Genomic DNA, 24,502 nt, shown 5'->3' on the forward strand with positions numbered 1-24,502 from the left:
AGTGCGCTCCAAAGTAAATCTCATCATTACAAAGTACAAGGCAGACAGGATAAAAGGCATGCACAAATCCCTAAAGGATGCAGGCAAGCACAGTTGATACACCTAACAGACAACCATGCTGGGCAGCAGGTATGGACCCGCGTTCGCCATTGTAGCTACAGTGACGGGCAAAGGCCTATATAAAGAACTCCCCGGCCAAAATAGAAGGTAAGAGCAAGTCCAATAGGTTACCTATCTCATTACTTATTAATAATATTTAATAATATAAAATAATGAATCCTAGTGAGTCTTAGGAGCCGTTTGGCTGAGCTTAAAATAAGTGCTTCTTGCTTAAAATAAATAAGTGGAGTAGAAGTTAGAAGCCAGACAAGACTTATAAGTGATTAAAGTGTTTGGCAAATAAGCAGAAGTCCTGAAACAAAAGCTAGCATTCCTAGCTTTTTATAAGTGCTTCTTGACTTATTACACAAACAGTACGAAATAAGTACTTCTAACTTATAAGCCCAGAAGTCGGCTTAAAAGCCGTAGCCAAACACCACCTTAGTGATTTAGGTAATCTAGTTCTAGTATCAACTCCAATAGTAATCCCTATATTTGTTCTCTTAAGATTATTTTAATAATAAATTTAAGAGAGAGAATGGGAAAATGAGAGAAAAGACAAGAAAAGAAGGAGAGAGATGATTATTTTATTCATAAATATTAAATAGGTAATGGCTAGGGTTACTTATAAATAGGTAATGGCTAAGAGATTTGAGGTTGTGCGAGTGATTTAGGTAACCACTAGGATAGTGTTGGAGTGCATTTTTTAATGTGAGTTTAGCACATCATATAGGTAATCTATTGGACTTGCTCTAAGTGCAATTTCTCCCATAAAAACTCTCTCCACAAAGCATATCGCACCATACACCTTCAAAGTGAAAACTCTCTGATCACCCTACTTATCAAACATTCCGATCATTGATTATCACGCCGGAGGCGCTTCACGGGACACACCCCCATGCTGCGTTGTTTTGCAGGTTAAGTTGTGACCTGAGTTTCTCGGAACAGTGCATTAGAGCCTCCAACGAGAAAAGGAGTTATCAATTCATTAGGGGAGAATGGATCGTACACACTCAATTTTTAGAAATAAAAAACGAAATCGATGGTTTGGCTACCATTCGGTTTCGGTTTAAAAACCAGACAGAATGAAAGACAGACCCGTGATGAGTAAGAAGAGGGCAACTGCATTTCTTCTCCTGTTGAGTGAGTAACTAATAATGTACAAAGAAAAAGAAGAAAGACAGGCATAAAAAATACTAATAAAAAAAACTACACAGGCATAAAATCACAGAACCTACTATAAAAAGACTACACAGGCATAAAAACACAGAATCTGCTATAAAGTAGATTGCATTGCAACATATATCTAATCAGTTCTAAATTTCTCAGTTCTGGTATTTCTTTAAATTTCATTCAATTTTTAACTACCATTTGTTTTAAGCCCTGTTTGGGAATTAGTGGTTAGCGGATTGAATTAGATATTTTAACTAGCTAATTGAAATAGATGTTTTGACTAGCGGATCGAATTAGTGGTTTCTTGTAAAACTGTTTGGTAAATAGTTGTTTGATTAGTTTTTTGTGAAACATACCAAAACCTCTAACCCAAAAAGCTCCTGAAAATAACTTTTTGAAAATTAGCTTTTTGAACCCAAACCTCTATTTCAATCCGCTAACAATCAAACACTAAAATTAGCGGATTAATATGATCAAACCTCTAAAACATCTCAAACCTCTAATTTTACATCAAACCTCTAACTTCCAAACACCCCTCAGCCTGTCATTGTAGTCTCTGACATTAGTGATCAAAATTTAACTACCATTTCAAGTGTTTTGAATACCTTCTTTGTCTCCTGGCGTCTCATTAAAAAATGTGGTATACCTGCGGCCTTGAACATCTGTAGAAAACAGACTGAGACAGCATTCTTATAAATATATTTAAATCAGGAAAGTCAAATGATTTATACTAGTAAAAAGATACGGCTCCCTTTCAAAACTAACCAGTATGTTCAACCACTTTTCAAAAGTAACCAGTTTTTTTTCGAGTTTTCAAAACTAACCAGTCTAATTAATTTGAAAAATGGCGACCCAAGGGGTACATATTTCCAAGCTCGGGACGCGCCTCCAAACGGCGACCCAAGCCTGAAAAATCCCCATAGGGGTCGCGTTTTCAAACGGCGTCCCCAGCTGTTATAAACACCACCCCTCCAACGCATAAAAACCCTACCCACGCATAAAGAATCGGAGAAACGGCGGAAGAAAGAAAGAGGGCAGCCGAAGAAAGAGGAGAGGGCGAGTCGGAGAGGGTCGCCGGAGAGCTGAAAAGGGAGGAAAAGGTCGCCCAAAGTCTGATTTTAAGCTTCAAATCAACCCCGATTAGCATTAATTTGAAGATATTACCCTAATCTTCTCTCAAAAATTGTGTATATATATATATATATATATATATGTATAATGCCTTGATTTTAATTAATTTCTTGTACGATATACTAGAGTTTGCATGCTTCAGATTTTATATGAGATTTGATATGAAATTTAGAAATTTGAAATAGTTTAATAATTTAGAGATTTATGTTTGAAATTAAGGGTACTTGTTAAGAATTTCTAAATTGGATCTTTAGGCTAAGTTCATGATTTTAGGATTTTAAGATTTTTAAATTCGAATTAAAATATACGAATATAATATACGAATATAATATATTTGGAATAAAATTATTAAATATAATAATCGAATTAAAATATATATAAATGTTAATATTCGAATATAATATATTAAAATATTAACATATAATATAAACATGTAATATTCGAATATAATAAATTAAAATATGAATATAATATTCATAAAAAAATATTAACATATATAAATGCATTATTTGAATTAAATTATCCAAAAATATAAATATATCGAAAAAAATCACTTTTAACATATTCGAATATATATATAAATAAAATATTCGAATTAATATAAAACTATAAAATTGGAATTAATATATATATGGGATTTGATATGAAATTTAGAAATTTGAAATAGTTTAATAATTTAGAGATTTATGTTTGAAATTAAGGGTACTTGTTAGGAATTTCTAAATTGGATCTTTAGGCTAAGTTCATGATTTTAGGATTTTAAGATTTTTTAAATTTGAATTAAAATAAAAATATTTTAAAAATTTATATGCTATAATATACGAATATAATATATTTGGAATAAAATATTAAATATAATAATCGAATTAAAATATATATAAATGTTAATATTCGAATATAATATATTAAAATATTAACATATAATATAAACATGTAATATTCGAATATAATAAATTAAAATATGAATATAATATTCATAAAAAAATATGAACATATATAAATACATTATTTGAATTAAATTATCCAAAAATATAAATATATCGAAAAAAATCACTTTTAACATATTCGAATATATATATATATATATATATATATATATATATATATATAAAATATTCGAATTAATATAAAACTATAAAATTGGAATTAATATATATATGGGATTTGATATGAAATTTAGAAATTTAAAATAGTTTAATAATTTAGAGATTTATGTTTGAAATTAAGGGTACTTGTTAGGAATTTCTAAATTGGATCTTTAGGCTAAGTTCATGATTTTAGGATTTTAAGATTTTTTACATTCGAATTAAAATAAAAATATTTTAAAAATTTATATGCTATAATATACGAATATAATATATTTGAAATAAAAATATTAAATATAATAATCGAATTAAAATATATATAAATATTAATATTCGAATATAATATATTAAAATATTAACATATAATATAAACATGTAATATTCGAATATAATAAATTAAAATATGAATCTAATATTCATAAAAAAAATATTAACATATATAAATACATTATTTGAATTAAATTATATAAAAATATAAATATATCGAAAAAAATCACTTTTAACATATTCGAATATAATATAAACATATAATATTTTTATTTGTTGGCGCAGATGGATCCCGCAGTTTACGGTCCCGGCCCTGTCAATGGCAACTTGTTGACATTGCAGAACGATCACAGGTCCGAGGCGGTGTGGAACAGGGGAGAGGTAATGACCTGACTTATTGCTATTTATTAGAATAAAACGTCTGCTTTATGATAAACTACTGACACATTTTGCATTTTAATTGTGTCAGGCACCGGAGGATTTGAGAGTGAGGGCCAACTTCGGTGAATATTGGGACACAGTTAAAAATAACTGGCCGCATGACTCGATAGTGACTGCCATCACGGCCACGGGTTTTGGATGGATTTTCAAGTTGGGGAAGGTCAGACATGACAGGGGGGTGATCACAGCCTTCATTGAGAGGTGGCGTCCAGAGACGCACACTTTCCACTTATCATTTGGCGAGGCCACCATCACACTGGAGGATGTTCATCACATTCTCGGCTTACGGACCACTGGCCGACCACTTATCCTGCACGGGTACACCTCCACTCCAGCTCAGAGGGTGGCTTTGGTACGGGATTTACTTGGACTGGCTCCTGAGAACGATGATTTGAGGAAGGACAACTTGAAGATCCAGTGGTTGATTACACACTTTGGCAGATGTCACCGGTTGGACGAGTTGGCTGAGGATTTTGGTGCGCAGTCTATCTTTCACATTAGGGCACACCTACTTTGTGTGATCGGATCGTTGTTTCCTAGTGGCAGCGGGAACTATGTGCCGCTAAGCCTTCTTCGGTTACTAGATGACCTGGAGAGCCTGGGTGGTTATAGTTGGGGTAGTGCTGTTCTTTCCTACACATACAGGAAGATGTGTGATGCGAGCAGAGGAGTCAAAATCAACTTCACTGGGTATGCCACATTACTTTAGGTACGCATGAAAGTACCCTCTTTAATCCCATTACTGTCATTTAGTTTTAACAAATTGTCTTCCCATACAACTTGATGTGCACATATATGTACTTTGATACCAGGTGTGGATATACGAGCGGTTCCCTACGATAGCTCCACAACACAGGTCTCAACCCCAGTTCACTTACCCACTTGCGCTTAGGTATGTAATATGCTACTCTTCTCATAAACGCATTCAGTTATTGCACATGCACTACTTCTCTTCCTTAATCTAAACATTTTGTTGTAGGTGGGTGGCTTCAGTTACCGTACTCAGGTGCCGCACTCTCAGAGTCGTATCACCCGGTACGAGTTGGATAACATGGGTGTGGAACAGTTTTTGTGGTGGCCGTATGCAGCTTTAGATGATGAGTTTCAGCCCGATCAGACATTGTACTTGCGGTGGACAGCTCCCACCCCTTTGATGTACATGGCATATGTCGAGTGGTGTTATACTGACAGGGTCACGAGGCAGTTTGGGTTCGTTCAGGACATACCCACATCCTCCGCACGTAGGAATCATTATCAGTTGCACGACGCCGTCAACGAGTCCATTAACTGGCAGGGCGCCAGGGAGACATACATTCGTTTGTGGGATACGTCCCTTGACCGAGCTATGACATCTCCTCCATTCATTTTGGGCGATGGTTGCTCTCCCGCATACATGCCTTGGTACCTCGAGGTTACATGTAGATACATGGTTAACCCAATATTCTGGCATACAGCGGATGCTTTTCAGGGGACACAGGGCGCCATACAGTCATTGGTATACAACCTTCTTATTAAGTTTTTTTACTGTCTTCCACAATTACTTTTGTTCTACTGCATATGTTATGTCATTTCGAATGTATTCTCGGCCTGACTTTTCTTTGCATGTTTATGTTTGGTAAACATAAACATGTTGGCACCTCTACTGCGCCAGATAGGGATGCACGGGGTCCTTCAGGGGCCGGGGAATGGCCCCGTTGGCTCGATGTGCCAACTAAGACTGCAGGGGATGACTATGTAGGTGGTGAAGGTGGTTTTGCGGTGAATTTAGAGGATGACGAGGACACCTCTGCTACTGGTGGGCACACACATGTTTCTCCTCCACTTCAGGAGTCATACCAGTTTTTAGATCGAGATGTTTATCGTCCTGACATGTCATTCTTGGCCGATCAGTACACCACACCTCCGCTACAGGCCCCGGTCCCGTCATTTGGTAGCCCATCCTACGTGTTCGGGGCACCTGCGTTTCCACTTACACCGGCAGGGGTGAGGTCCACTCCTACTCCTGTACATATGCATAGTTTTGGTGCGTACGCTGCTGAGAGTAGTCCTTGGGCAGTACGAGATGAGTCGGAACCCGAGGGGCCGTCCCAGCCTGAGCAGAGACAGCAGCCACCCAGAGATGCAAAGGGGAAGGGCAGGAGATGTCACACGGGCAGCCATATCTTCGGGCATAAGAAGAAGTAGTTTATGTCTTTTGAGTTTATGTATTTTCAGTTTGTAGTTGCGTTGTTTGCTTATGTATGTTTATTTGGTACTTGTTACTTATGTATGAACACTTGCTACTTGTTGCTACTTTTCAGTTTAGGTGTCATTATGTATGTAAAAATTCTTGCATAACATCAGTTTTATTCCAACAAACAATGACAAAGCCACATAAACATAGTAAGCATCAACGTAACACTTAAAATGCCACTGAAACATAGCAGTTAGCACTTACAAATGTAACACGAGATAACAACATTTGGAACACTTATAAAGATAGATAGAGATGTGCATAAGTTAAAAAAAATTGAAAGACAAACACATAACATGAAAAACATCAAACATCCTCAGCATCCCATCGAGATCCATCACCCTTCATGGTCTTCTTCAATTTTTTTACTCTTTCAGCATGCTTCGTCTCCATTTCTGCAATTTCCAATGCCTGCGACCATTTGAGGTCACTTATTTTCTCAGAATGTTTGTTGATGACCACAGTTGACCGGGTGTCTAGCCGCTCATCTAGCCATACTAAGTAACCACAACCACTAGCGCCGTTAGGACATTGCAACATCCATCTACCAACATCGGGAACGTTGTCATGACAAACTCTCTTAACAAGGACTTTGTCACAGTAGCACTTATCGACAGCAACGGAATCCATAAATGTTATAATGTGTTTGAGATAGTGATGAAGCTGAGATGATGAGGGAGGGACTTATTTATAGGTGAAAATGATAAGTCCATCAGTTTAAAATATTAAAAAATAAACAACTTAATACATAAGACTGGGTTCGTAAAGTGGGGAAGGACAATGTATTATTGTACGTACATAATAAGAAACACAACAACACATGCATGTTACTAGGACATGAACTTAAATCAACGTTCGTTTTTATTTTTTGAACAACCCTCCCCTTTCTTTTTTCCCTTCACAGATTTAAGGTCTTCATCATGCCTCTCCCTAATCCTCTCCTTTGCAAAGTGATGATCCCATATGAGGTCGCTCATCTCCTTAGTCATCTCAATAAGCACTGCAGTAGCACGCGCCTCAAGTGGGTCATCGATCCAAAACATGTATCCGCACCCCTCTGGCCATAGTGGACACCGGGACATCATTCTTCCAGCATTAGGCCCAGTCCCTCGATAAGTACTATGAACGGCAAACCTTTCACAGTAGCACGTATCCCCTTGAACAACCTCACCTATTAGATCCATGTAATTAAGATTTGTTTAAAAAGTGTGAACAAGTTTTCCACTATTTATAAGCCCAATTTCCCAAGTAGGCTCCCTTCATACAAATGTTTACTCACCAGATTACCATTATTGCGGAAGAAAATAATGGAATCTCTATCATGGGTGCATTATAGGCTTCACATGGCTACAGTCTTGTAATCTGACCCCGAAGGAATCTATGCAGTTTCACATGGGTGCATTATAGGGTTCACATGGGTACAGTTTCACATGGCTACAGTCTCCGAATTTCTGCAAAAATAATTCACATGGGTGCATTATAGGGTTCACATGGGTACAGTCTCCGAATCTCTGCCAAAAAGACCATGTCATTTACTTTTATCATGGTTACAGTAAAGGAATCTATGCAGTTTCACATGGACCGATTCAGACACCTTCACCACTATACTCAAGTAGCTTCACATGGCTACACTCCATGAAAGCTGTGCAACCCTAGCCTTCCAACTCAACTACTTCACATGCCTATAGTGGATTATTAGTCTATATGTACTCATGTTTATTGAAGGTGTCTACACTTACAACTTCAAACTTAAATCTTCTCATCACGAAATGTTCTCATCCTCTAGAATTTGGTTGCTACGACAAATGGATGACGACTACTATAGTTTGAGATACACCGATCCCGAAGAGTATTTCGCTGGAGTGCGGCGCGAGTGGACATTCCGTCTTGAAGAATCGAATCAGTTGAGAAATGATCTGATTGGTCTCGGTGCAAAGCTCCCCGTCCGTGATTCTTTAGGCGTGTATCTGGATCGTAACTTCAACGGTAGTTGGGGTGATTATCGCCGTTTGGTCATTGAAGCTGTGGGACTAATAAGGGAAGAGAACAACAGAATGTTGTTGCGTCGTTGTCGTTTCTACATGCTTAAGTTGGTAAAACATTCGGCAGCTACTAGCGGCAGGGAAATGACTTTTGAAGAAGAATGTCAACTTCTTCAAAATCCAAATTACTTGTCCGATGAGCCGATGTCCGATGAAGAGGCAACTGATGATGATGATTCCGAATAATATATTTTGTTCTTGCTTTTATTTCGATAAATCTATTTGTTTGTACTTGCATTATATTTATTTCAATGAAATTGCACTTAGTAAGAGCATAAACACAACATTACAACTACTTCAAAATGACTCACGTCTAACATATGACAAAATTCATCACGGATGCTTTGCATACTCGTCAAAATTCGATTTCACAATATCTATCACTTTTGCATCGTATTCTGCCCAGCTGTCTTCCAACAATGCTACCCTTTGCTCCTCCGTGATCTGTCCTCTCAAGAAAGAAGTATTTGTATCTCTATCTTTTTTGAAGTGATATTCTCGCAACGCCCTGCCTACTCCATACATAACCTCAGTGTCGGTCTCATCCTTGGTCGGCACCCAATGTCTGCCCTTTCTTTCTTCTCGATACTGCAACAACCGCATCTCCGCAACAAACTTTATCTTCCTCGATGCCCTTTCCGCAGCAATTGAAAGCTCGCATTTCGTTTGTTCATAATCTCATTCTTCCATCCCCTCGTCTTCCTTTCTCGATCTTTTATGGTTCTCCATTCAGAGCTTTGTTCGTACGAGTCGATCTAGAATATGTGTGTATGTGTGAGAATGACTAAAAACCTAATGGTATTTTATAGAAACATACTAGCTTATAACCCGTGCAATGCACGGGCGGTTAACATATTTGGTATTTTATTGTATATATTTTAAATTTAACTAATTTTATTGTCAAAATGAAATTGTGATAGAACAATGTGTTTAAATTAATATTTATTTTACTCCGTGGGTCGAATACCAACCGGTTCACCAAACTCAATTCTATTTCGGCTTTAATAGTGTAATAATATATAATATATTATAGATTTGTAATATTTTATTTAATGCGAGATCATTAGAGTATTTAAAAATAATGTTATTAATGTATTTTTGTTGAACAAATCACATGTTATTTATTAATAATTATATATAATATTATTATATTTTTATATATATGTCGCCCGTGTTAATTGTAAAATCTTGATTTTTTTAGTTAGAAAATCTAAAAAAGATAATGCGTTTTGGTTAAAAAGGTAATTATTATGTTACTCGATGTTATTTTAAAAGATTGAGTTTTTTAGCTAAGAATATATAAAAGATTATAGCTAAGAATATATAAAAGATAATATATTTTAGTTAAAATAATAATTGGTTATACAGATAGGCATGTACTTCGGCCCAAGTACAGACCATAAGCCCGTATTTTGGCTTAAGTACCGACCGACCAAACTTTTGATGTTTCGGCTTTAATAGTATAGTATCGGCCCAAGTACAGACCATAAACCCGTATTTTGGCCCAAGTACCGACCGACCAAACTTTTGATGTTTCGGCTTTAATAGTATAGTATAGATAGGTTACAAAAATTCACAATTTTATTACTAGCTATGTAATTACAACATTATTAATTAGATACTTACTAAAACTTGAATTAAATATATATATATATATATATATATATATATAATATTAATTACCTTTTAAATTATACTTCAATATGAGCTTAAATATTTAAATATTACAATCTATAATATTATATTATATCATTACATAATATAATAATATAAAATAAAATATCACAAATAATGTATAAGAATTATCCGATTAATGATTTTTTTAAAAAAAAATAGGCCAGGGTCCCCCGTGTAAAACAATATCATTATATGATTTTTTTTATATTATATCATTATATAATATAATATTATAAAAATATAATAATATAAATAATATATAAGAATTTTCCGATTTTTCAATTTTTTTTTAAAATAAGCCAGGGTCGCCCGTGTATAGGGCGACCCATATGGCCACAAAATGAAGAAGGGGTCGCCCTTTGGAAGGGCGTCCCGTACAGTTAATTTGAAATGGTTTGCGTCGCCATTTTTCGAATGAATTAGAATGGTTAGTTTTGAAAGCTAAAAAAAACTGGTTAGTTTTGAAAAGTGGTTGAACAAATTGGTTATAAATGAAAGGGAGCCAAAAAGATACCGGTAACCATCTACTCCTCAGGCACCCTCAATTATATAAGAGATAATTATATAAGAGATGTGCGTGGCGTGGTTTGGTGCGGTTTACCCCTAAAATAGCAACCGAAATCACAAAGGTGCGGTTTCCAAAATTGAAAACCGAAACCAAACCAAACACTATTTGTGCGGTTCGGTTTTAAATAGAACGGTTTCGGTTTTACATGGCATGGTTCGGTTATCAAACCACGAAGAGTCCGGGATATGCTAAAAAGCATGATATGAATATTCATAAATGATGTACTTGCAGGAAAAAAGAATGAATTTCCCGGAGTTTAAACTTCACAGAATCCTGTGATCTAGAAACTGCACAAAATCAAAGCCTTTGGCATAAAAAAAAATAAAATATCTGGTATCAAACTTTTAAGATAGCTGCTAATAGTATTAAGTTTAGTACCAACAGTTTTAATACAACCAACTCAGTTACAAGTTCGAGCCTCAACCCACAATGACAAACTCTTTAGTATAATTTTTAAGAGTGTTTAAGAAATTGAGCTAAACCTGCGAGAGTAAACATCCAACAGAGAACCTTTATCATCCACTACATAATTATATATTTTATAAATAGATATAATTTATATATTATACTTAAATATATAAAATAAATAAATAAATATAAATATTATTACGGTTCAGTTCAGTTTGTATTCGGTTTTAAATTTTTGAAAACCAAAACCGAAACCAAAGTATCGGTGCGGTTTTAATTCGGTTCGTTTTTGCTCATCCCTATGCGGAGTACGAAAATGTGTCATATATAAATTTCAATAATATTTTTTATAATTTATTTTTAATTATATTTTATAAAAACATTAAATACGCATCGAATACTCAAAAATATTATATAAATGAGTGGGACGGAGGAGGATATATAGCCCGTTTCCAGTTTATAGCTTATGACTTAAGGTGACTTATGACTTAACGTGACTTATCTTATCTGATAAGTTAAGAACTTAAAATGTTTGTTTGGTAATTTTGACTTATTAATGATTTATGAGATATTAAAAATATAATAATAAATATAAAAGTGATTTATGGGTAACATACTAGCATATGACTTGTGGGTAAATTTTTTTTAAAAAAAAAGTTCAAAAAAATAATATCATTGAAAAAGTATCTCAAACTAACTTTTGGTTTTAATTCAGTTTCTTACTTATTTTTTATTTTACACCGATTTTTGACTTATTCCACAAACATACATTTTTCAGTTTAAATTCAAAAATAACTTAAAATTCGGCTTTAAGCCGAGGCAAACTGGGTCATAGTCTATTATTGTGTTGAAGAGCACAATAGAAAAATATTGTTGTCGTCCAGCATTATTTATGCCAAAGATGCAAATCGTGATGGTTACCATGGTTGACCATCGGAATTTAATTAGCAAAAGATTACATTTTTAGTATGGTAATCAAAATGAAAGTTACATGCTAATTACAAAATAAGAAAGTAACTTATGAAATATGTCCGTAAGGTTGGTCCAGGTTAAAAGAGGGGACTTGTATCCTCTAGGTCACATTAGCCCTCCTCAACCAGAGAGTCTGTCGTTTAATTGCGATTTACCTGGTTCATGTAGTTTGGAGGCGATTGCGAGTTCTTACGTAAAAAAAACAATGAAATATTAAACACTGATTCCATTTCATAAAATATTAAAACTCGATTGAAAATTAATTTGCATATCTTTTTCATCAATCTTATCTCAGTCATTGGGTGTCTCATGCCAATGTGCAAGGTCCATGGAGTTGTCTGAATTAAATTTTTAAAAAGTTATCGCTTATTAGTTATAAGTTAGAAATTACTTAGAATAAAAAATAAATTTAAAATTATATATTTGAATAATTATTTTATTTATAATTCACTAGATATAAAATTATTCATAAAATATGGGATAAATATCAAATTGGTGACTCGTTTCGTCCAAATATATCAATTCAGTGATTGATTCCCAAATTGACTCAAATGAGACACTCGTTAGAAAAATTTGTATCAAAAATATCACTCTATCGTTAATCGAAATTTTGAAAATATTATATATTGAGTTCCGCACATTTTTTATGAATGGTGTTACATCCAAATGAAAGATTCTGAATCCTACTATTTTTGCTAATATTTTTAGATTTTTAAAATTTTATCAACTATTTATTTTTAATTTTTTGATTGTTTTATTTGATTTAAATAAAAATAAATAGGAGATAAATTTTTAAAAATCTAAAAATATTATCTAAAATACTAGAACTCGGAATCTTTCATTTAGATGTAATATCATTCATAAAAAATGTGCGAAACTCAATATATAATACTTTCAAAATTTCGACTAATGATAGAGTGATATTTTTGATACAAATTTTTCTAATGAGTGGCTCATTTGAGTCAATTTAGGAATCAGTCACTCAATTGATACATTTGGACGAAACGAGTCACCAACTTGATATTTATCCCCATAAAATATTATAAATTATAGATATTGTGAACTCAAATTTCAACTTTGGAATTATATAATTATGTCGCGTGGGTCAAAACATGAACTTCGTCCTAAATCAACTCCGACCATAAAACAATCTTAGTTAAAAAATGAATTGATACAGCAAAAATAAAAGATATAATTAATCTGTTGAATAAATCACACTCGAACCATATACTAATAATTCTGGTCTATAATTATAACAAAACTATTATTTATATTTGTCAAAACTCTACACACCTATAAAAAATGTGTATGAAAGATTACAAATCATATATTACAATAAATGATATATTTTATTTATAACATATTATTTTTAAATTATAACCGAGCAGTGTTGCCAATATCATCAAACCACGTTTGTCTTATAACATGACACAAGAGCAAGAGCAAGACGGACAATGTCTTAATTCAAATCTTTATATATAATATTAAAAATTGATATACTGATAAATTTATAACATATCTAACTAATTTCACCTCAACAGTGTGTTTTATCCCAGATAGATATTTAATATTTTATTATTAAAGATAATTTTTATTATTTTTTAAAACAAAAAATTTTTATTATTATAAAATATAGGATAAGACAAGCAGAGATTTGTCTTGAAAATATGACTTGGATATGTTGTGTGATACTCCCTCCGTCCCACCAGGTTGTTTACATTCACTGTTCACTGATTACACGCATTTTGAGGCTCTTGTAAAAGTAGTGTTCAATAACGTTTTTTTAATTTAGTTCTTTTGAATAAAAGTTTAAATGTCAATCTTTTATTCAAAATTTTTTTAAAAAAATAATATGAATATATACTTTATAGCAACCTCAAAATGCGTGCATGAGCGTAAATGGTGGAGCGGAGAGAGTACAAGACATCGCCAGGATCTTTTAGGTCAATTTTTCTTTTTATCAAATGCTTTGTATTTTAAGTTATAAGCAGCAACTATTGGAGTGATGTGATTGGCTTATTTTAAGGTAGATTATGTATAAATGAGAAGTGCGGAGTGCATGGTGTAGTGTGTGCACACAGATTACAATATTGAATGGCTACTCCAAAAGCTGCTGCCACAAGCAACTTGGGTAGTTCACTTGCCGTAGAAAATGTTCAACTTCTTGCTTCCGAGGATTTCAAGGATATCCCTCCTAGATATGTTCGACCAGAGTTTGAATCGGAAGAAATCTTGGATGATCATTCCATCAAGATTCCAGTTATCGACATGGACAAGCTTGTGACTGGACAACTAGGATATGATGAGGAATTGCAAAAACTTCATTTAGCATGTAAAGATTGGGGCTTCTTCCAGGTACTTGACATGTAAAATTAAACTTTTAGTCAACTTCTGCAGATTTATTTACCTAACATTATGTGCCTGTTTGGCAAACACCACTTCCGACTTTTTTGGATAAGAAGTCGGCTTCTCCTTTTTTGACTTGTTTGTGTAAAAAGCTGGAAGCACTTATAAGAAGTTGAGAATGTTAGCTTTTGTTTCAAGATTTCTACTTCTTTGATGCATTGTCACAATTACGTTTACCTTTTTTAATTTAATTTTTTTGACAATGACCCGTTTGTGTAAAAAGCTGAAAGCTCTTATAAGAAGTTGAGAATTCTAGTTTTTGTTTCAGGACTTATACTTCTTTGATCCATTGTCACATGCACGTTTTACCTTTTTTTCTAATTTTTTCAATAAAACAGTTGATAAATCACGGTGGTATAGAGATCATCGAAAAAATGAAGGCGGTGACAGAGCAGTTTTTTAGTCTGCCACTAGAGGAAAAGATGGAGTGGGCACAGCCACCAGATGACATTGAAGGCTATGGACACCTTTTCGTTTTCTCAGAGGACCAGAAGCTTGACTGGGCTGACGTCTTCTTCCTTTATTTACTTCCTGTTTCACTCAGAAAGATGAGGCTTTGGCCAGAAAAGCCAGTTTCATTCAGATCAAGTCTAGATGAGTACTCAAAAGAGATTCACAGGATTTCAATGAGCCTCTTTCGGTTGATAGAAATAAACCTGGGAGTTGAGCCGGGCAACCTGAGCCGTCTGTTTGATCAGGATTGCAAGCAAGGAATCAGGCTCAACTATTATCCACCCTGCAAGCATGCTGACAAAGTCATTGGCCTTACGCCTCACTCGGACGCTGTTGGCCTCACTCTTCTGGTTCAGGTTAACGACATCCAGGGATTGCAAATGAAGAAAAATGGCAAATGGTTGCCTATCATACCAGCTCCGGGAGCAATCATCGTCAACATAGGTGACATGCTTGAGGTGAATTAATTTCTGATGACATAACCTTTTTTTCAGGTGTGGTAAAAGGCTGCAACTGTCACTTCAAAACGCAACTTCGTGTCGTGTTAACAAAAATGCAACTTCAAGTCGTGTTTTCAACAGAAAACTTGAAAAATCAAAACGCAACTTCAAGTCGTGTTTTGAAATGACGTTTGAGGTCATTTTTCCAGAAAATGACATTAAGGCCCATTTAACTTAAAATAGTGACTTTTTGGACCTTTTCTCTTTCTTTCTTTTTCCTGTATTGATTGTTCGAAATATAATATGATAACATATGTTGTTTGTTTTGAGTTTGCAGATTATGAGTAATGGAGAATATAGTAGCATTGAGCACAGAGCTGTAGTGAATTACCAAACAGAACGCATATCTCTTGCAACATTTCAAATGCCAGATCTAGCCACAATGCTTGGTCCATTGCCCGAGCTCGTCGATAATAATCAACCGAAATTTGTGAAGATGAGCATAGAAGAGTTTTTAAGATTGAACCTCCGGAATAGACTCGACGGTAAGCGCCTGTTGAACGAAATGAAACTTAAATACTGAGGAGAAGGCGTGGCGTGCAGAATCAATAAAAGGTTCCCTTCCCTTAACCGGGAAAACATGTGTACTGGATTCTATGTACTCTACCGTGTGCTTGTAATAAATTTCATAGTGTATTGCTGGCTTTTATGCTTCCGACCGTGTACCGTGTGTATTCTACTTCCGACCCATTGAGTTTTCAGCCATAAATTATACCAGCCAACACCTATAGTAAACTATCAACCATAATAAGAAAATAATTACATAAATATATTATACTATAAAAAAACTGCCAACTTGGAAAATAAATAGCAGAACATGGTATTCTTCTTTTTTGTGTGTATATTTTGATACTAAATTACTAAATTAAAGGCATAAAGCACAAGACCATGAGATTTATGGAACATTAGATTCGACCATTAAAAAAACTGATACTGTAAAAATCACAAGAACATGAGATATGATTATAGCATTTATTTTTATACTAACAAAAGCATATCTTTTCTGTAATAATATTCACATAAGAAAAGCATAAGAATATATGATTCAAGTAGTTACAGGTAAAGGTTGTTGATAGTTTCTCTCTGGCCCTATTTAAATACATTGGCAGGATAATGAGTACCTAAAGAAAGGGAGTTTAGCATGGATAGCCAAAATGGCAGAATGTGCATTCTAATGATACCTCACTTAGCCCATGGTCACATCTCTCCCTTCCTAGAACTGGCTAAACACCTCACCAAAAGAAGTTTCAAGATTTATCTCTGTTCTACACCAATCAACCTTGCTTCTATCAAGACCAGAGTTGATGAGAATGATGATATTCAACTAGTAGAGTTTCATCTTCCATCTTCTCCATCTCTGCCACCTCATTTTCATTGCACCAATGGCCTTCCATCTCATCTCCAGCCCCTCCTCCATCAAACTTTCGAAAATGCAGCTCCAGTTTTTATGGATATTCTGAAAGAGATTAGGCCCAATTTGGTTATCTATGATGTGATACCTTCCTGGCCTGCAGAGCTTGCTCTGTCACTTGATATTCCAGCTATTCATTTTTCGACACATGCTGCATCAACTTGTAGCCTAGCCATACATTTCTACAAAAGGGTAGGTCATGATTTCCCTTTTCCAGAGGTGTTTGATTCTTCTATGGACCGCGCTCCGGTCTCTCAAGATGAACTCAAGTTGATTAGGAACTTTGTGTTGTGCTTTGAACGATCGTGCGGCCTTGTTTTGGTTAAGAGTGTTGGAGAAGTGGAGGGAAAGTATATTGATCTTTTGTCGGATTTGGTGGAGAAGGATGTCATTCCTGTAGGCCAACTGATTCATGATCCAACTGGGAATGAAGATGAAAACCTGGAGAATATCATGGAATGGCTGGACAAGAAAGAGAGATCTTCTGTGGTGTTTGTTTGTTTTGGGAGTGAGAATTATTTATCTGCAGAGCAAGTGATGGAAATGGCAAATGCACTGGAGACAACCAAGTGTCATTTCATATGGGTGTTAAGGTCTCCGCGAGGAGAGGAAAAGGGTTGTCTGCTGCTACCAGAGGGATTTGCAGAAAGGGTGAGAGGTTTCGGGTTGATTGTAGAGTGGGCGCCTCAGACCAAAATTTTGGGACATTCAAGCACGGGTGCTTTCTTGAGTCATTGTGGATGGAGTTCTGTTAATGAAAGCATGAAATTCGGGGTTCCCATCATTGCCATGCCCTTGAAAGAGGGCGATCAGCCTACTAATGCTAAGCTTGCTCTGGAGATTGGAGTTGGGATGCAGGTGAGAACAGATAGTGAAAGGAGATACAAAAGCACGGAAATTGGGGATGTGATAAGGAAGGTTCTGGTGGAGGAAAGTGGGGAAAATGTGAGGAAGAAAGCTAAGGAATTGAGTTTGAGGATGAAAGAAAGAGGAGAGGAAGATTTGGATATAGCAGCTGAGAAGTTGATGCAGATTTGCAGCAAGAAGAAAGAAACATGCTATTAGCTGTTTTTGTACTCTTCTTCTATCCAGTTTTTTGCTTAATATTGGTATCATCATTGGTATGAACTCCTTTCATTTAGTAACAAATTCTGCAGTTTCAATTAGACAATTTATTTTCTAATTCTTTTGTCTATGCCTGGAATGTTTCTTTTGTTATTGCATAATTACAATCAAGAATGAAACTGAGGGCAGCAAAGTATAATGCAACTCACATGAGCAAGTTGTAGTTATATAATCTGTCAGGTACATCAAACCATCTACATAATATATCTGTACTGTAGATTCCACATTCAGCTATAATAATGTACAAATTACACAAGGCAGGAACACAAAAATTCTACACAAGACTTGTACCATTACATGTATATATACATCCCTTTGGAAACCATATTCACATCAAAGTAATGCAAGATCAACAGGCCTGAAACCCATCAGGTAATGGAAATCACCTATTATAGGTATAACCCCTGGCCAATAAAATGAACACAACTAGATTGACAACACTTAATGCAGCCAAAAGCAAGAAGAAGTAATGTAGGTGACCATAATTCAAGTTGTCTGGTATCCAGCCGGGATCGCCATTTCTAGTACTATAGGCCGTTACAAGAGTGACGAGTAAAGAGCTCAAATAACTTCCTAGGGAGGTAGTGGTAAGCGCCAAAGCCGATGACATGCTCCTCATTGAATCAGGTGCTTGTTCATAAAAGAACTCCAGCTGTGCAATAAAAGTAAAAACTTCAGCACAGCCCACTATGAAGTACTGCGGAACCTGCCAAAAAATTGACATAGGCACATGATCTAGTTCATAGTAGTTGTGCCTTCTTACAATTCCAAGCCTAACAACTTCTAGAACTGCTGCGGACAGCATGGCAAATATCGATATGAAGAGACCAGTGCCCATGCGTTGCAACTGAGTTAATCCACTTCTGTGACCAGTCAATTTTTTTGCAATTGAGACGATGAAATAGTCATACACCGGCACCCAAAAAATAACACTAATTGTGTCAAATATCCCGAGAGATGCTGGTGGGATTTCAAAGCCTGCATTTCCCAATCGAATATCCATTGCAGAGCCTTGAAGCACGAATAAATTGCCTACTTGATTATATACAGCACTGAACATGATACCAGTTGCCCATATTGGAAGTAGCCGAATTATAGATTTGAGCTCCTCAACTTGGGTAACAGTGCATAATCTCCATGGATCTATTGAGCCCTCGATGTAATCTGTTTCTGATTCTACTGCTGCCTTCTCAAAGAAACTGACAAAGATATATCACAGTATCAGACATGAATCTATACAAAATAAACATAAATGTCAAACATACAAAAATTTGATATTCAATTGAGAGCTTCCATTTGTTGTATCCAAGAGCTTCATTTCTGCAAACTTGTTTTTACTTGCAATACAACACAGTGTCATGTTGGTATTGTAAAATCCACTTCAACCACCAGAGTTGCAGAATTTCTCATGTTTTTACCATAAACCAGTTTTCTAAGAATTCAAGATGCTGAACCTGATAATAAATGACTTCATTTGAGGGACCAGTATATGAATATCAGAAACCTTCAAGACAATTTCATACCTCATACCGAATTTATATCAAATGAATACATTAAGAATTGAAGTGTGCCAGTTCTAAATTCATCAATTCATCACTATTTTTGAGTTCTTTCAAAGGTACTTCTCAATGGCTGTTTGATAGAAAGTGGTACAGATATGAGGATTGGAGATCTTAGTGATTACTTCGAGCGGTTGTTGCTAATTAAGGTAGATTGGTAGCATTCCTTGGTTGATATTTAGGTATTTATTTCTTAGCTTTGTATTATTTTTTTGAAGGAACTTAGCTTTGTATTATGCTTCTTTATAAACACATAGGGTAGCATGGTGAGTGCAGAAGCGGGATTTATCAAGTGTCAGCGGAGGCTTTCACGGAGATTTCCCAAGTGTCAGCCATCATATTCCTCACATGGTCACACATGTAAGCCATCCCAAATTTGTAACCATGAACAATTGAACACTGTTCTGCACGCAATGCCTGCCATGTGAGTAGCCAGGCAAATGCAACAAATATCACCCAAAGATCTGTTTTATCGGACAAAAAGGTGGGATATTGATAACTTTATGCCCGTAAAAGACAACAAGAATGAACTTGGATTACAATGTTAACCTTATTGACTAATTTTCTTGGCTGCTCAAACAATAATTGTAAATTCGGTAAATTCTAGTAAAATATACCAAGTCCAGTTTGTTCAAAGATCTTCTTGGTGGATAGGAATGCCATTAAGGTTCAATGCACTTTAATCCTTTTAAACTGGATAATGGTAAATTTAAGAAACTAGAAAATTGTGCTCAGAAGCAAGCTCCTTGTTAAGATTGAACGTATTGCATAATCATTAGAAACTGTACTTTTGCCTCCTTTCTTAGATTGCAGCAAGTGAAAACAAAGCCACGCAGGAAACAACTCTAGATGCAAAGAAACAGATGATATATTTATGGAAGGACTAACGATTGAAAAATATAAATTACTTACGTTAGGTACTTGGCATGTTTTGGCTTCTGCCTTTCAGTACTTAAAAGTTCTGCATCTGCACCACCATATAACAAGGAAATATCGTCTGGAATTTTTTTCCCCCTTTTCCTACAAGAAGCAACGATTACCTGGAAGAGGCGGGTAAGAGGGCTGCCTACAGGCTTTTGGTTACGATATATCTTGGAACCTGAAAAGAAAGAAACGATAGCAATGGCCATGGCGAGCGTAGGAATGCCAAAACCCCATCCCCATCCCACATTATCTTGTATCCATACCAGGACAGAATGAGCAACGAGGGCACCAATATTGATAGAAAAATAAAACCAATTAAAGAAAGAACTTTTATACTTTTTCTCAGTTTCATCAGCATCATCAAACTGATCTGCTCCGTAGGATGAGACACAGGGTTTAATCCCTCCTGTTCCCAGAGCAACCAAGTAAAGAGCTATAAAACAAACTGCAGTCTGAAACTCTGTTGCATAGCAAACATTATTCTCAGAACATATTGGTTTAAGGCCAGGGACTGATGCTGATAATGTCAGGAGTAACATCCCCTGCAGCAATCAATTGTTCTCAAGTTTTCTCAACCACATCAAGTCAATCAAGAGAATTTTCTAAGAGGTCAAGAAACAATAGCATGGTAAATAAGACAATACTAACAAAAGCATAGATGATTGAAAAGCTGGCAATTGTCCAGTATCTTCCCAGATAAGCATCAGCAATATATGCTCCTAGCAGTGGAGTGGCGTAACATGTTCCCGTCCAGTTTGAACGATTATTTGATGCAGTAACACTATGCTCATTCAGTTGATTTTTAAAATAAAGCAACAAGTTGGAGCTGATCCCATAAAATGCCAGTCTTTCGCAGCATTCATTTCCTGTAAAGACAAATTAAATACCAATATATCCTTCCCACCAATTAAACCATTATCTGCAATAATTTGAAATGCGTTACAAACACACCAAGAATATAAGGACAGGCTTTCCAGGTTCCAGTTATCAGCTTATTAGCAGGATTATTACAGTAATCTACTGTCCCATCTTTAGTATAGATGCTATCATCTTCCCCTTGTTCTACCGCTTGGTATGTGACTGGCCTGCTGTCCTTTTTTCTTGAAGTAGTCATACCTGGAATTTCAAATAGGTTAGTGATCTGTCATCATATAGCACAGCTCAGGACTAAATTATCTGCCTCGAGAGAAGCAACCATAAGCCATTTGGGAAACTAATAGTAACCGATAAATCTAAAGCTTCTTTTTTCGACCCAGGGAGTGAGCAAAGTGCAAGTGAATATAAAAAACCAAAGGGATAGAGTTCTAGCAAGATGGCAATCGAGTTATGTAATTAATCATCAACTTAAAACACTGATCTTTCTTGCAAGTTAAGCTCACAACATAACCCATACAGATTACAGAGTGAAGTATATGTGAATAACATACAAGAACTTTAACTAAACCTTAATCCAGAGCAGTGAAATCAGACAGGAAACACATAAACAGAATCAAGGCCATATGAAACTTCAAACTCAAAATCAAGATTAAAAACTTTGAATTAGTAAAAATAAGGACATACCCATATAACAAGATGATGCTAGTTGCAATAGATCAATTCAGGAAATGAAATTGGTTTAAGGTTTAGCAGAGCATCTCCTAGACTCTGCCGATGTTGCCAAGCCGATCATTTCATATCTTTACAAAATAATTTTATTGAAAACAATCCATTTCTCGTTCATATCACTGTGGTCATTGAAGTGTGGCTGAATATACATACTAGCCACTGAACTATAAAAATATATGGATCAATCAATGAACTTTTGGTTTATTTATTTCAATAGCACACGTGTTTACTTGTCGTCATGTCAATTAAAAATTTATTTATATTCATAAATTTTGTGGCCTCAGATGATATTGATTTAATTATTTTTTATTAATTCTGCGATCAATATACATTAATTCAATTTAACTTGTGTTCTAAAAGTCGGTGAATAATATCGATTAATTTGTGTTTTGTAACTTGTCGAACTGATTAAATATACGATTATTCTATTAATTTCCCGATCAATCCAATTATTTTTGATTAATCTTTGTTTCGTGACTTCAGTGATTAAGTTCGATTTCCGTTTTTTATAACATTTAACAAATAGTGTATACCACCAATTCTAATTATAAAATGATTAATAATTGTTATAGAACTAAAAACGGGAGTGAGCGATTCGTGCTTTGGACTGGTCTCGGTGCGAGATGCCTACGTATCTTCTGCGTGAAGAAGAACCAAGTCCAAAACGTAGTTCTAGTTATGAGGGGTAGAGCCCTTTATATAGGCGCTTCGGAGTCAGAAGTGGGACGGAAGTACGATTCCGTGTATCAGACTTCTTATCGAAGTATGCCTCGAAGCAAGAGATAAGACAGAACTCTTATCCTCTTGTTGTTGACGTTTATCCGAACTTCTGAATATTTATCTGCTAGAATCAGATGTATTATAGAATTTAGACTCATAACTGGACCTCTATTAATTAATTACGAAATTAATTAATATTTAAGAGCCTCAGGCCCTATTTAACTGGGCTTTAGTGTTCTTGGGCTTTTAATATCTAATAATAATCAAATATTACTTCTGACCCATATCATTTGCCCCCCAACTCTCGACAAGTTTTGTGAAAACTTTTCAAAAGTTGCTGAGTCCTCATCGGCTTTCTGAGCTCCTGATTCATATATCATGCGAGAAAGCTAACTTCTGCAAATTCCCATCGTCCAAGGTCTGAAGTTCCATAAATAGCGCAAGGATCTCACCGATCTTGACTACTTTGAAACAATTCGAGAGATGATTCGAATTGACTGTATAGTAAAGATATCTCTGTTTCGTATCCTTCGGGATCGTACTTCATTTTTGATTGAAGTATCGGAAGACACGAGTCTTTCTTTTGACTTTTTGAGTCGTTTTCATGACACTACGAGTCTTTTTTTTTTATTGGTACAACAAGTATCCTTCAAAATTACGTTTGTAATGGTACTTTCGAGCACTTTCGTATTTTTCCAAGGCTAAATTCAAATTAATTGGAATTTTTATAATTAAATTCCAATTTTCTAGAATTTTTCTAGCCTTTAAAGAATTTTCAAAATAATTTTTGAGAATTAAATCTCAACTTTATTCTTTTTTCCAGATTTTTGGAATTAATTCCAATTTTTGGAATTTTCAGAATTTAATTAAAGAATTAAATAATTCTTTAATTGATCAAACCATCTGTGAACCAGATATGTCTCCTGGGCGTGCCTTGCCACGCCAAGGAGACGTGTTCACCACCACGCCTAGGAGACATGTCTCCTGGGCGTGGTTGCAGCAAGCCATCCAAGGCTGGTGAGTGAGATGCTTCCTTGGCGTGCTTAGGCACGCCAAGAAGGCATATTATCTGCCACGCCTAGGAGACATGTCTCTTGGGCGTGGATAAGATAAGCCTGCCGTGGCTGACATGTATGATGCTTCCTTGGCGTGCCTAGCCACGCCAAGGAGGCATGTTATATACCACGCCTAGGAGATGTGTCTCCTGGGCGGGTGTGGTCGATGCCTGTCTTGGTTCTTCAAGTTGATGCTCTCTTGGCGTGCGTGGGCACGCCAAGGAGACATGTTTACTCAGGGTGTCTCCTGGGCGTGGTTGGTCAAGGCCTTTCATGGCTGATCAAGGTAATGCTTCCTGGGCGTGCTTTAACACGCCAAGGAGACGTATTTGCTAACTACCCAGGAGACCTGTCTCCTGGGCGTGTGTAAGCCTAGCCTATCACAGGTTGAATAAGTTGTTGTTCCATAGGCGTGCTATGCATCGCCTAAGAAGTATAGTTTTCCATAAACGCCAAGAATACATAGTCACTTTATGTCCTTAGTGAAATTATTATTTATTATTATTTTTTATTTTTTTTAAATAAACGATGTTTTCGCTCAACAAGTGAATGTGCCCTAGGCGTTGCATGCCCCGCCAAGTAGACATGGTATGTACCACGCGAAGAAGATGTCTTTCCGGGAGCTAAGTAGTGTTATATGTTGTGGGC

General features: G+C 35.6%; 3 protein-coding genes and 1 long non-coding RNA gene across 4 annotated transcripts; 3 read left to right on the forward strand and 1 right to left on the reverse strand.

Moving 5' to 3' along the window:
- The first annotated feature begins 4,231 nt into the window (after positions 1-4,231).
- Positions 4,232-5,668, forward strand: LOC108203760 (uncharacterized). Its single transcript, XR_010286591.1, has 3 exons — positions 4,232-4,905; positions 5,009-5,088; positions 5,176-5,668. It is a non-coding gene; the product is annotated as an uncharacterized LOC108203760 (long non-coding RNA).
- An 8,446-nt stretch (positions 5,669-14,114) lies between these two features.
- LOC108192351 (S-norcoclaurine synthase 1) lies at positions 14,115-16,110 on the forward strand. Its single transcript, XM_017372913.2, has 3 exons — positions 14,115-14,451; positions 14,841-15,413; positions 15,733-16,110. Exons 1-3 carry the CDS (start codon positions 14,191-14,193, stop codon positions 15,976-15,978), a joined length of 1,080 nt encoding a protein of 359 aa, XP_017228402.1. The 5' UTR covers positions 14,115-14,190; the 3' UTR covers positions 15,979-16,110.
- A 454-nt stretch (positions 16,111-16,564) lies between these two features.
- Positions 16,565-18,056, forward strand: LOC108192219 (UDP-glucosyltransferase 29). The gene has a single exon (XM_017372907.2). The coding sequence runs from the start codon at positions 16,597-16,599 to the stop codon at positions 17,929-17,931; it is 1,335 nt and encodes a 444-aa protein (XP_017228396.1). The 5' UTR covers positions 16,565-16,596; the 3' UTR covers positions 17,932-18,056.
- A 71-nt stretch (positions 18,057-18,127) lies between these two features.
- LOC108192399 (protein NRT1/ PTR FAMILY 8.2) lies at positions 18,128-22,257 on the reverse strand. The gene is made up of 5 exons (XM_017372915.2): positions 22,035-22,257; positions 21,426-21,590; positions 21,123-21,340; positions 20,463-21,016; positions 18,128-19,190 (listed from the first exon to the last, which is right to left on the reverse strand). The coding sequence occupies exons 1-5, from the start codon at positions 22,036-22,038 to the stop codon at positions 18,374-18,376; spliced, it is 1,758 nt and encodes a 585-aa protein (XP_017228404.1). The 5' UTR covers positions 22,039-22,257; the 3' UTR covers positions 18,128-18,373.
- Between the last annotated feature and the right edge of the window lie 2,245 nt (positions 22,258-24,502).

The sequence above is a fragment of the Daucus carota genome, chromosome 8, assembly GCF_001625215.2.
Source record: "Daucus carota subsp. sativus chromosome 8, DH1 v3.0, whole genome shotgun sequence".
NCBI lineage: Eukaryota > Viridiplantae > Streptophyta > Magnoliopsida > Apiales > Apiaceae > Daucus > Daucus carota.

Coding starts and splice junctions, on each gene's coding strand:
- LOC108192399 (XM_017372915.2), bottom strand. Junction 21,341..21,425: donor AGCCTGTCCTTATATTCTTG/GTGTGTTTGTAA, acceptor TTGTCTTTACAG/GAAATGAATGCTGCGAAAGA. Junction 21,017..21,122: donor TTTCAATCATCTATGCTTTT/GTTAGTATTGTC, acceptor TGATTGCTGCAG/GGGATGTTACTCCTGACATT.
- LOC108192351 (XM_017372913.2), top strand. CDS start 14,191: ATGGCTACTCCAAAAGCTGCTGCCACAAGCAACTTGGGTAGTTCACTT. Junction 14,452..14,840: donor AAGATTGGGGCTTCTTCCAG/GTACTTGACATG, acceptor TCAATAAAACAG/TTGATAAATCACGGTGGTAT. Junction 15,414..15,732: donor ACATAGGTGACATGCTTGAG/GTGAATTAATTT, acceptor TTGAGTTTGCAG/ATTATGAGTAATGGAGAATA.
- LOC108192219 (XM_017372907.2), top strand. CDS start 16,597: ATGGATAGCCAAAATGGCAGAATGTGCATTCTAATGATACCTCACTTA.